Genomic DNA, 13,751 nt, shown 5'->3' on the forward strand with positions numbered 1-13,751 from the left:
TGATTTGCTTAAAAAAAAATAGAATTTAGTTAATATATATTTTAAAAATAAATATTAAAATATCAGTTGAAAAGAAATTTAAAAATTTATAAAATTTAAATTTTAATATATTTATTAAAGAATTTCTACTAACAAAAGTCTTAACTTATCCATAATTACTAATCCAAAATTTCAAATAATTTTGTTACATTTAAGTTTTTTTGTCAACCAAATTTAATCAAGTTAGTCCAGACCTAATAAAAATTATTTTCATTACACCCAGCGTGTACACACGCACGTATCACCAACGCAAACATACCATTTTAGGTCTTCGTATTCCTTCTTCTTCTTCGCGTATTTTCTCTCCATCGTCGTTCTTTTATTATTGTTGTTATTGTTGCATTTTTTTTCTTTTTCTTTCTAGTAATTTTGCAGCATTTCTTTTTTGTCTTTTTTTATTTTATTCCTCTTAAGAAAGTGAAATAAGAAGAATTATAAGAAAATGAAATAATAATAATAATAATAATAATAATAATAATAATAATAATAATAATAATAATAATAATAATAATAATAATAAGATGAAGAAGAAGCAGCAAAATATGAGGAGAAAAAAGTGGAAAAGTTTTGAATTATGCAGAATTTATCAGAATAAAAATAGACCAAAATTTTTTAACAAATACACATAAATTTCTCATTTGTTACACCGAAATTTTGTTAGAAAAACACAAAAATGTCATTTTTAATGTTGCATTTTTCTTATTTCTTTCTTTTTTTTTAGTTGAATGAATGTATGTTCATTTTCTTCTTAGTAATTTTGTAACATTATGTGTTTTTCATTTTTTTTGTTTGATTTTTTTGTTTTTATTCTTGTTAAGAGAGTAAAATAAGAAGAAACTTAAAAATGTAAAATACGAAAGAAAAGATGAATAATAAAAAGAGGAGGAAGAGGAAGATTTTTGAATGGTGCAGAACTTATCAGAATAAAAATATACTAAAATTTATTAACAAATACACATAAATTTCTTAGTTTTTAAATCGAAATTTTGCTACAAAAGTACAAAATGTCTTCTTTAATGTCGTATTTTTCTTCTTCTTTTCCTTATTTCTTTCTTTCTTTTTGTTGAATGAACGTACGTTTATTTTCTTCCTAATAATTTTGCAACATTATGTCTTTTTTCTTCTTCTTTGTTTGATTTTTTTTTGTTTTTATTCTTGTTAAGAGAGTAAAACAAGAAAAACTTAAAAAAGTAAAACAAGAAGAAAAAAATAAATAAGAAAAAAAAGATGATAATGGAAAAAAAGAAGAAGAAGCAGCAGAAAATAAGGAAGAGGAAGAGGAAGAGTTAATGGCTTGGATTCATGTATGGATATGTATAACGTGGCTTTAATACAAAAGTGAGAGAATGAGAGAGAGAGAGAGAGTGTGGGTGGGAAACACAGTGGGGGGTAGGTTTAGGAATCCGATCAAAGATCCTAGAGTTTGGAATCGAGAAGAGTATCGGCGGTTGGAGACGGAGTCCTTTTCGATTTTCCTGGATAACCTTCCAGAGGACATCTCAAAGAGAGAACTGTTCGAACTATTCAGTTGGACTGGACGCATAAACGACATATATCTTGCTCGGAAGCAAAAAAATGGTAGTTTATACATATTCGCGTTCATACGATACACCACGAAGGGAGGGGCTTTAAAGGCCATAACAGAGATGAATCGTATGAGACTGAGAGGCAAGATTGTGTTTGTTGGGGAAGCAAAATACAGGAGACTGGCGCCTGTAGTTGGCAAACAGAAGATGCAGGAATGAGGGATTGTTCGGTGAGAAAATGACCGCCAGCCGGAAAAGGAACGGGAGGATGCTCCAGCTCTCCCAGCTAGTAGTTCTAAGGATGTGAGAAAAGATAAGATACCAGACCCACGTGGGAACGGTTGGACAAAGAAGCTGGAAGTGGCTATGGCGAAAGAGAACTTGCATTGGTTGCAGAAAAGCCTGATAGGTGGAACAACGACGGCCATTGACTATGGACTGCTACAGGATCTGGTTACTAAGAACTTCCCACAAGTTGTTCAGGTACGAGAATTGGGAGCTTACAAAGCCTTGCTGACGTTCGATAGCTTGTTGAATGCGGAAGAGACGTACACATTCAAAATGAATAGCCTGTTACGAATATTTCATAACGTATGGAGGTGGGACAAATCGGAGAAAAGTGATTCTCGAAGAGTCTGGTTAGAGTGTTATGGGGTCCCGCTACATATTTGGTCAATGGATACCTTCAAGAAAATCGGAGGTCAATGGGGAGAGGTGGTTGGGTGTGATAAAGGGACGGAAGCATGCGCCTCGTTTAGCGTCGGTCGTGTACTAATCGATACTTGTGTTATGGATGTGATCAATGAATGGGTTCATATCACTCTAGATACCAGTGGCTTTGACGTCTTGGTAAAAGAGGTGGGACAAGAAGTTTACAGTTCACAATGTCAGTTGGAAAGAAGAGCGGATAAAGGTGTACCCTGCGTTCTCCAAAATAACGTTAGAGATAGAAATCTTGATGCTGATGCTGCAATGTCGCCAGACCTCACAAAGTTGTTAGACTATGGAGATCAGGCAGCGTTAGTGGTTGCGGGAAGGGTACGACGGGAAGAAGAAGATGAGGATAGAGTAGTAATTTCGGAGTCAATTTTGAATGAATGGAGTTATGACCACTTAAAGCTCAATCAAATGAATTCGGGTAAGAATCAGCAAATTTATTGTCCTATTGATGGCTTAGCAGATTTCATGGGATTGGGAGAGAGTAATCAAACTGATTCGGAGCTAACAATTCCGTGGAATTACACCTGCAACCAAAATGGGCTAGAAAGAGGGAAGCCCAATGGAACATGTGTGAGAGAAGGAAGGGCCACCAATTCAACCAAAAATAAAAAAGCCATGTTGGGCCAAGGAGGCCCAAATTCTTTAACAGCTGGGGTGGGTAGAAGCGGCACTTGCTTCGCTGGACTGGAGGACAGTCCTGTGGGCCGGGTTGGTCTGATCCAAGGAACCCACCATGCCTTCGCGGGTCGGGCCAGACAGCCCCAAAAGATTAGATCGGTTCCTGCTGTCCCAACTGCGCCGCTAGGGGAACCTCGCGTGCTAGAGGCGTCGAGCGGCAAGTTCGGTAAGCGGGAAGGTGGCGGAGAATGCGTTGTGCACGATGCAGGAGGTGATGAACGCTGCACTGCGGAAAGGTTGGAAGAGGGTGAGCTGGTTGAGGGTGCCGGATCTGAGAGCGAGGAAGAAGGATGGAGTTCTGCGTCCATCGGCCGGAAATCATCGAGACGGAGAGTAACTGACAGAGATGATGCCCGGATGACTGTTAGCTGTGCGCCGATAAGGGACGGTATCGATGGAGACCGGGAGGCTGCAGAAGGCGACAAAGAGGTAAGGACAGGGGATTATGGATTGGGAAAAATGTTGTCAGGAAGGAGAGGTCTGTGATGAGTCATGAGGAGGTTCAACCGGTTGAGGAAGGGAACCGGCATAGTAATGAGGCCAATCACGCAACTATTATCAATGGCAATGCAAGTTTAGAGAAGCCAGGATTGAGAACTGATTTGGCTAGTGACAAGAATATGGCCGTTCAGAATGTGGAGAAGGGTATGGTGATAGAGGTGATCATAAAGAGGGACAAAGACACCTCAACGAAGATGAGAACAGCAGTCATGAGTATGAAAGCTTGGATGAAAATGCTGGAAAACCGCAAGACATGAGAGCTAGCAAAAGAGTCTGGAGCAATGTTGCTTGATGAAGAAGAAGTCATTATGGCTATCCTCCAAGAACATAATGAAGAGATTGCTCGGAATAAAAAAGTGGCAAAACAGAAGGCTAAAGCAAGACGAAGCAGGCCAAAAAATATCAAAAAGGTGTGTAATTATAATTCAAAATGATTATCAATTCATGGAATATTAGGGGGTTAAGGGGTGACGGGAAGCTGAGAATGGTAAAAGAACTCAAGAGGAAACATAGGTTGGATATGTTAGGCTTGGTAGAGACTAAAAGACAGTTAGTGACAAGATTTGATGTATCAAAAATATGGGGGAGTGGAAGCGCGGGATGGGAATATGTAGAGTCTGATGGTGCCTCCGGTGGCCTGTTATTGATATGGGATGATGCTTTCTTTAAAATTCAAAATTGCTATAAAGGTGAGCGATGGTTCTGTGTTGAAGGGGTACTGGCAGAGAAGTCTGTTAACTGTGCATTCTTCTTGGTTTATGGGGCTCACACGAGAGATGAGAAATGTTTTGTGTGGGAGGAGCTGAGTTACATGGCTGGTTTATGTCCAGGCGCTTGTTGTTTTATGGGGGATTTTAATGAGATTGGACAAGTGGAAGAAAGGCGAGGTCTAGAAAGCTTACCTCCATCGGCACAAGACTATAACGATTGGGTACATGACATGGGTCTGGTGGACTTGCCAATTTCAGATCGTAAGTTTACATGGTTCAGAGGACAGTCATGTAGCCGCATTGACAGAGCTCTGGTTAGTTTGGAATGGATGGAGGCATTTCCGGAGACTCGTTTGAGAGGTGGGTTACGGGGGTTGTCAGACCACTGTCCCATCTTAGTGGAAGAGAAGAGACTAAGAGTTGGACCGAGGCCGTTCCGAAGTCTGGATTCGTGGTTTACTCATGAAGGGTTTCTAAGGATGGTTAAGGAGGAATAGAGAGGGCTGGGAGAGATACAATTCACCGATAAACTGAAGGCGTTGACGATTCCTTTGGGGAGATGGCACAGAGACAACTTTGGTGATATGGACAGGAAAATTTTGAAATTTGAGGAAGAGATTCAGAAGATTGATGACATGGTTAGCAATGGAAACTATGATGAGACAGTGGAAGCAAGAAGGAAGGCGTTGGTTAAGTGCTGTGAGAAATGGTATGTGAGGAAAGAATTACATTGGAAGCAAATGTCAAGGTCGAGGCTTGCAAGGGACATGGATAAAAATACGAGATACTTTCATAACTTAGCTTCGGCGAGACGGCAAAATAACAGAATTGATACACTAGCTATTAATGGAAGATTGATAAGGAATCAAGCTAGGATTAAAATTGCCATTAGGGAGTTCTACAAAGAATTATATCATCAAGAGAGGTCCCCGGAGGTGGGATTCAGAGATGGTCTGGTGGAAAGGATCAGCGAGGAGGATTCTCTTGCACTAGAGGTACTACCGTCACCTGAGGAGATCAAAGCGGCGGTGTGGGATTGTGAATCATCCAAGGCCCCAGGATGTGATGGGTACAACATGAACTTCATAAAGAAGTGTTGGAATGATATAGGATCGGACTTCACGGCAGCGGTGTTGGGTTTTTTCCAATCCTCAAGGTTACCGCCTGATGCTAATGTCACATGGGTGGCGCTGGCCCCCAAGTTTCCTGGTGCTAAGGAAATCAAAGATTTGCGTCCGATTAGCATGGTGGGGTGTGTATATAAGGTAATTTCGAAGATGCTGGTTAGGAGAATGAGAGGGGTTATGCCAGGACTAGTAGGCGAGACACAGAGTGCTTTTGTAAAGGGTCGGAAGATTCATGACGGGGCTCTAATTGCATGTGAAACGGTTCAGTGGATCAAACAACGGAAGAGGAAAGCGATCATAATAAAGTTGGACTTCCAGAAAGCATATGACAGAGTCAAGTGGAGTTTTGTAGACCTTGTATTGCAGAAGATGGGGTTTGGTCGAAGATGGAGGAGTTGGGTGATGGAGTGTATTAGCACATGCTCTATGTCAATGCTGATAAATGGTTCACCATCCAAGCCGTTCAAGATGGAAAGGGGCCTGAGACAAGGGGATCCTCTGTCCCCATTTCTCTTTGTACTTGTTGTCGATGTCCTACATAGGATGATTGGAGAAACTGTGAGAAACGGTCGCATATCACCGTTGATGGTTGGGGGAGATCAGGTTGAGCTGTCGCATCTACAGTTCGCAGATGATACTATTTTGTTCTGCCCTCCAGAGGAAGACACAATTAAGAACTACAAGAGGTTGCTTAGATGCTTCCAGTTGATGTCAGGTTTAAGCATTAACTTTGATAAATCCAGTTTGATTCCTGTTAACTGTGATGAACAGTGGATACAACGTATGTGCGGAGTATTGGGCTGTAAGCAAGCCAATCTACCTGTTAAATATCTCGGTATCATGCTAGGAGCAAACCCAAGGCTGGTGAAGACGTGGAAGCCAGTAATAGACAAAGTGGAGGAGAAGCTTAGTCTCTGGAAGGCCAAGATCCTCAATAAGGCTGGTAAGCTAGTACTTATCAAATTTGTATTAAATAGTCTACTGGTTTATTATCTGAGCCTCTACAAGATGCCAAAGGCTGTTGCAGAAAAACTGATTTCATTGCAGAGAAGATTTCTATGGAATAAAGAGGATGGAAAGGGTGGTATGGCTTTGGTTAAGTGGGAAGTGGTTCAGGCCCCTAAGAAGGTAGGTGGGTTGGGGGTTGGGGATGCTATGATAAGAAATTCAGCTCTTTTGTTTAAACGGTGGTGGAGGTTCTCTAAAGAGGAGTGCCCCCTGTGGAAGAAGGTGGTATGTTCCTGTAACAACCTCAGTCCAAATGAACCCCTATTCTCCCAGGAACTACCTACCCGAGGTGGCCGGTGGAAGGATATCTGTCAGTTACAGTTCAAGAGTCAAGAAATCCGACAAAAGATGCTTACTGGGTTGTCTATGGAGGTGGGTGATGGGAGACGAACTCGATTTTGGGAGGATGTCTGGATTGATGGAGGTTCTCTGAAAGACCGCTTTCCAAGGCTGTTCTCAGTTTCAAACCAAACAGGATCAATGATAGGGGATTTTGGGTTTTAGGATGGGTTAAAGTGGAGATAGAATTTTCAGTGGAGGAGAGAGTTATTCCAATGGGAATTGGATCTTGTTAACCAGCTTCACCTCACTCTGAGACTGGTCAAACTTGATCTTGGGAGAGAGGATAGAGTTGTATGGAAGTATGATAAACAAGGGATTTTTTCTACTAACTCATTTGTGCAGGTGTTGCAGGTGGAAATGGCTCCAGAGGATATACATAGTTACAGCTTTACTAGGACCATTTGGAAAGGCCTTGTCCCACCCAGAGTAGAATTGTTCGTCTGGTTTGTCCTGGTTGGCAGGGTGAATACGAAGGAGAGGCTGAGTCGACTTGGGATCATCCCCCAACAAGATACTTTGTGTGTTTTATGTAACAGTAATGTAGAATATATCCATCACCTATTTCTTGGCTGTAGCTTTGCTTGGCAGGTATGGTGTGCTTGGTTATCATATGTTGGAATGCATTGGGTGTGCCCAGGTACAGTAAAAGACCACTTCCTGAGTTGGACTGAGAGCTCAAGAACAAAACAGGAATGCAAGAGATGGATGGTGTGTTTATGCGCGATCATCTGGAACTTATGGTTGGAACGGAACCGCAGAATTTTTCAGAACAAAGGAAAAGGGGTTGAGGAGATTATCAACATGTGTGCGTTGAGCTACAAGGAGTGGTTAGGGGTTGACCCTTTCTGTTGTTGATGGCAATGCCGGAGATGACAAAGGGAGATCTACAACTTCATTTGTTCGGTCTATTTATTTTAGTTTTTACCTTACTCTTTCTATGCTGATTATCCCTTTGCTCCACCTGTTGTGTTGAGCTTTCGTTCAAAAAAAGGAAGAGGAAGAGTTCTAAATTATGTAGAACTTATCAGAATAAAAATATACCGAAATTTTTTAACAAATAGACATAAATTTTTTAGTTTTTACACCAAAATTTTGCTATAAAAGCACAAAAATGTCTTTTTTAATGCTGCAATTTTTTCTTCTTTTTTTCTTTAGTTTTTTCTTTCTTTTAGTTGAATGAATATAGGTTCATTGTTTTTACTCTTGTTAAGAGAGTAAAACAAGAAGAAACTTAAGAAGGTAAAACAAGAAGGAAAAGATGAATAAGAAAAAAAGAAAATGATGATGATGATGAAAAAGAAGAAGAAACAGTTGCAAGACCTAGAGTAATTTATCATGACCTAATGTAAGTAGTTATGGAATGATTAACACTTTAGTACTGCGACATCTCATTAGCAAGTTAATGTGCAGGAATAATCAGATAAATTATGTGCTTTTTAACCGGGTTGTAGATAATATTCTCTTTCACCTTGAAGAAGGAATGGTTGGACTTCTCCATTGTGTTGAGTTTTGAGTTATGCAAAATTTATTAGAATAAAAATACACCGAAACTTCTTAACAAATACACATAAATTTTAGTTTCTACACCAAAATTACTTAATGATTGCAACACGCAAATTCAGTTAAAGAATAAGCACACAAACAAGACTAAATCATGAACAAAACACATCTAAATTAATTTTGGATCAGACAACCTCATTAATATGACAAAAATTTAATAATAACAATAATAATGATAAAAATAATAAAAAGATGACGATGACGATAATGATGACAATGATAATGATACAATAATAACGATGATGATGATGATAATAATAATAATAATGATGATGATGATGGAGAAGAAGAAAAAAAAACGAATAAAAAAAAATCAAATAAAAAAAAAGAGAAGAAAATAATAAAAATAATAACAAAAAAATAATAACTGAATTAATTAGAGTATATTCCTAGCTAATGTAAATTCCAGTCACGGAATATTTCGTTAACTTATTTTAATTGTCCATTTGATTATTTTATACGGGTGAATGTTATCTAACTTTCTCTAAAATAACATGTAAGTTATTTTTTATTATAGGTTATATTGTCCTTATCTTAATCATAGTTAGATTATTTTATAATTTATTATTTGAGACTGAAAATGATACAATTTTTAAAATATCAAACTCCCACTCCCACGTTGTCGCCATCTACTTTCCTCCCACAAAATCTCTCTTTCTTCAGTGTATCATCTCTTAGTTACGTTGTTGAATTCTGTCCACCGTAACTTCGTTGTGCTTTCGGCGCGTCTTTTTGCCGTGGATTACTGCTTACCAACATAGTTAATGGTTAATTTAGTTATTAAATTTTTTCATTAAAAACATATCTTTATTTAATTACGTAATGGAACATATATTTATATATAAAATATAATATAATAAAATAAATCTATTCAAAGTATTTAAAAATATAATTAAAATTATGAACATACAAATATAATAATAAAATTTGTACTCCAAACAAATAAACATATTTTTTTATCATACATATATTATTTAAAAAATAAATATATTATAAAGTTTTATTTTAATAAAAAAATTTAATAACTAAATTAAATATTACTGTTGTTAGTAAAGAGTGATCCACGGCAGAAAGAGGGATCAAGTGAGAGGATAGGAGATAGCGATGATGTCGACGCTGGCTACATTGAATAGGACGGCAAAGTTACTGACGACGGTAATTCAACGACGTCGTTAAAGGATGAAGAAAGAGAAATTGACTGAGAGGACCGTAGATGACGACGACATCATGCTTCTTGTCACTACGGCGACGGCGATACTTGGAAGGACCGAAACTTCCATTAACAGGAGTGGGGTGTTGATATTTTAAAAAATTATATCATTACCATTTCAAGTAATAAATTACAAAATAACCTAACTATAATTAAGATAAGAGTAAAAGACATATCGGTCCCTGACCTTTTTAAAATTGGACATTTTCGTCCCTTAAGATTTGAAAATACTCTTAACCCCCTAACCTTGTAAAATCTTGGACAATTGAACCCCTCTGTTGATCTAGGTTGGAAAACGTCACCGGAGAAGGCTGATGTGGCTAGGGGGAGTGTGAGCTGTCCGTTTAGGTTGCTGAGCTGGATGGGAAACTTAAATTTCAAGGACAGATCGATCCTTCACACACAAAACGACGTCGTCCCCTTCCCTGAGCCCTATTTGATCGAAAACCTTGGAGGAAGACATGGGTCTTGATGCTGCGATCGTCCATGATGAGTGAAGGGAGCTCTTCATGCACAAGACCTGGAGGGGGATCTTCATGCGCTGTGCCTGGACGATGTGAGCGAGATGCGATTGCGCCCAAGTGCTACTGTGGTGTCTATGCCATCATGTACAAGTCAAGAACGACTAGTAACCCTAATAGAGTGTTTTTTGGGTGTCCATTATTCAAGGTAAGTGAGCGATTTTTACAATAGTTGAGTTATTGTGTGCTGAGTGTTAATGGGTGATTCACTGAAATTTTGTTCCAGGCAAAAGAACCGTACTGCCGGTACTTTGTCTGGCTGGATGAACATTTCAAAAAAATTAGGGCCGTGGAGCCTGAAGCCTTGGGTGCGGTGGATGAAGCTGAGGGAGTAGCCGTTGTAGAACAGGTGCTTCGAAATCAGGATATTGAGGAAAAAATAGAAGAGTTGGAGAGAAAGTTGTTGTCTATTGAAGGAAAAAAATTGAGTTTGTGGCATATAACTGTGATTGGTGTAGTAGTTGTTGTTATTGCTGTATGTATGTTGAAGGGGTAAAAATGATTGATGTACATGGAATTGGTTGTAATGAAACTTGTCATTGCTAGCTTTTGAATGAAAGGTATATTAGTGGATTGATTCCATTTTTGTTTTGTATTTAGAACATCTAAACATTATTCCAAGCATTATGCAACATAGTAATTCTGGATAAATTTTAACCAAAACGTTAGAATGACAATATATCTGATTTAATCCAAAACATAGCTAAACAACATGAGTTAACTCCAAAATATGAAAATGTCTGGTTGGCATGTAAACAAGTTTGTCAAGATTACTCTGCTAAAAAGTATTGTCTAATGTCATACTAATAACTATCCCAAAAAAAAAAAAAACACACACACAGAGTTGATGCTGCTTTGTTCACTTCTTCTGAGGCTTCAGAATTCTCTTTGTGGCACTGGTAGCTGCTTTCAAGGTCTCCTTCGAGGGTCCCCTGCTGGTGTTTCTGCTTTGAGTTTGTTGTGTCTGTGGTGTTGGATTTGGTGGTGGATTTGGTGGTGGATTTGCACTTGTTGGGGGTCGAACAATTGGTTGCTTGGGTCTGAAAGTAGGTGCAGCAGCATTGGAGTCTGGTTGGTCCATTCTTGGCAGCTAGGATGGAGGTCTGAATGGAGTCTGTGCTAGAGCAGAAGGTTGGGCCATAAATGGAGCAGGAACTGGTGCAGACCCAGATGCCTCCCCAGCACTAGGTTCACTCAATTTTTCACCCTGTGATTGATTTTAATCCTATGTAACAACAAGACAGAAATGTAACCAAATGGGGTAATTAGTGCTTAACCTAACCAATGTTTATTTAGTGACTAATAATAAGTAGTATAAAATGGTCCTAAAGTATTTTTGGTGCTGGCTTACCTCCAGTTGAGGGGCTGATTGTGAAAGGGGAAGCAGCACCAGAGCTTGTGAGTTGTCAACTGTCTTCTTGGATTTTTTCTTCTTTGGTTTCCAGTTGGGGTTGCTTGGAGCTCCTTTACAAGTTTTATAGTTATGCCCTTTCTCGTTGCACTTGCTACATGTAACCTGGAAGCTTCTTTTCAGCTTGTCTCCTTGAATATGAGCCTCAGCAGGGTCCTTGTTGCGGTTGTGCACCTTTGGCCTCCCAATAGGCCATTTGATAGGTGGCGGGATAGGCCTCAGCTGCTCAGTCGCAGTCTAGAATTCTTCACTAGGAACGGGCTTGATGCAATGTGCATATGTCTTGTGAATGGACTCCATACACAACCATGGATGCACATAATCCTCAACCTGGTCATGCCTCTTTCTGATAGCAGCAATAGCATGTATGCACGGCATGCCTGCATAATCAGTAAAACTTACATGTAAACCAGCATAATTTTAGATAAGCTTTGGGGTTAAACCCTTTACCAGTCAATTGCCATGTGTTGCATGAACAGGTGTGTTTGATTAGATCCACATCCACTTTCGTCTTCTTTCTAGTGACCTCAAACCTTTTTCTTTCATTGTCTCCCACCCACTCAGCCATCCACCTACTGCTTGGTTTTATCTTCATCTGCAACCTTTTCCCCTAAACTGGTGCTAGTTTACCACTATGGTGTTCTAACATTCTAATGTGCTTGGTCATCCTCCTCATTAAGTAGCATCTAATCTCCTCACACATTGTCAAAACAGGTTTAACTCTGTATTTTACTACCTTTGCATTGAACACTTCACACATATTATTAGTCAGGTTATCCACCTTGGGTCCATGACTAAAATAGGCTTTAACCCAAGTGGTAGGTTCAAATTTTATCAAATATTCCCATGCCGCATTGTTAACCCCCTTCAGCCTATCCATTTTCTCCTTGAATTCTGGTTCAGTTGTACACCTAGCACACTCCCACACAATGTCTCTAATATGCATGTCTTTGAACCGATTAATAAAGTTTTTCCATATATGCATGACACAGTTTCTATGATGTGCCCTTGGCATTACCTCTTTTAATGCTGGTAGCAGGCCCTAGTCAAATATATTTTTGGAAAGTAATAAACACCAGCAAATAATCAGTTGCGGGCTATCTATTTTTAATAAACCCTACAACTAAACACATTATAAGCTAACTCAATTACCACCAACAAATAAACAGATTATAAGATAACTCAATAAACACCAACAACTAAGCAGATTGTGGGCTAACTCAATAAACACCAACAAATAAGCAAATTATAGGCTAATTCAATGAACACCAATTCAATAAACACATAAAGGAAAGTAAGAGTCTTACCTTTTGCTGGTCGAACATAAAGTTCCAACCGAATTGGGAGGCATCACCCAGATTTTCCTGGAGTAGTGTCAGGAACTATTTCCATGACTCCTTGGTCTCAGATCTTGCAACAGCAAAAGCCACAACATAGAACTAGTTGTTGGCATCCTGGGCCACTGCTGACAGTAACTGACCTCCATGGTATGTCTTAAGGAAGGCTCCATCTAGATGGATGAAAGGCCTACATCCACTCTTGAATCCTTGCTTACAGCCCTCGAAGCAGATATATATCTTGTCAAAGACAGGGAGGGACTAAGGGATAGGCTTCACATCAATTCTTGCTGTCGACCCAGGATTGCTCTTGAGAATCTCCATCCCATAGTCCCTGAGTTTCCATACTGTTCTTTTTCGTTTCCCACTAGCCTTTCCTTGGCTTCCTTTACTGCCCTATATACCATCTTCGGATGCATAACTAAGTTAAACTCCTCTCTGAAAAAATCAATTGCCTCATTAGTTGTCGTATGAGGTTGACTTCCCATTCTCTTTTCCACTTTCTTACTGATCCAGTGTTGATCAGCAACATTGCTACCCAGATCTCTTACGCATGTATGCTCAGACTTATAAGTCTTAATCTGGAAGCATAACAGTGTCTTGTTGTAAGATAGATGTGCCAGCCGTGGACAGCTTTCACCTCTGCAGCCAACTCTCACCCTTTCCTTATCATTTTTTATCCACAACAGTTCTCTCCCTCAGATATGAACATATCTTTGACAACCTCTTTGACGCCATCTATGGTTGTAAACTTGGTACCCACCTCAAATCTCCCCTCTCCAAACCTATACTCTTCATTAAACACTGGAAATTCATGCTTGTCTCCATCATCCTCTGAGGACACTGGTGTGTGAAGGTCCTCAGATGCATACTCATAAACTGGGTCATCATCATCTGAATCCTCCTCATTCACATAGAGCCCTATTGGAGGCCTGTCATTCGGCTGCACAGATGGGACATCTTCTTCAGCATGCATAGCAGCACCAGTTCTTTGGGGCTTGACATTAGGCACACTTCCTTTGGGCTTGGCTGTAGGCCTGGTTCTTTTGGGCTTTGCACTA

General features: G+C 39.4%; 2 protein-coding genes across 2 annotated transcripts; both read left to right on the forward strand.

Moving 5' to 3' along the window:
- LOC107640882 lies at window positions 3,895-4,671 on the forward strand. Its single transcript, XM_016344385.1, has one exon. The coding sequence runs from the start codon at window positions 3,895-3,897 to the stop codon at window positions 4,669-4,671; it is 777 nt and encodes a 258-aa protein (XP_016199871.1).
- On the forward strand, window positions 9,908-10,438 carry LOC107640883 (uncharacterized protein At4g04775-like). The gene is made up of 2 exons (XM_016344386.1): window positions 9,908-10,090; window positions 10,169-10,438. The coding sequence occupies exons 1-2, from the start codon at window positions 9,908-9,910 to the stop codon at window positions 10,436-10,438; spliced, it is 453 nt and encodes a 150-aa protein (XP_016199872.1).

This window comes from Arachis ipaensis, chromosome B05 (genome assembly GCF_000816755.2).
Source record: "Arachis ipaensis cultivar K30076 chromosome B05, Araip1.1, whole genome shotgun sequence".
Taxonomy (NCBI): domain Eukaryota; kingdom Viridiplantae; phylum Streptophyta; class Magnoliopsida; order Fabales; family Fabaceae; genus Arachis; species Arachis ipaensis.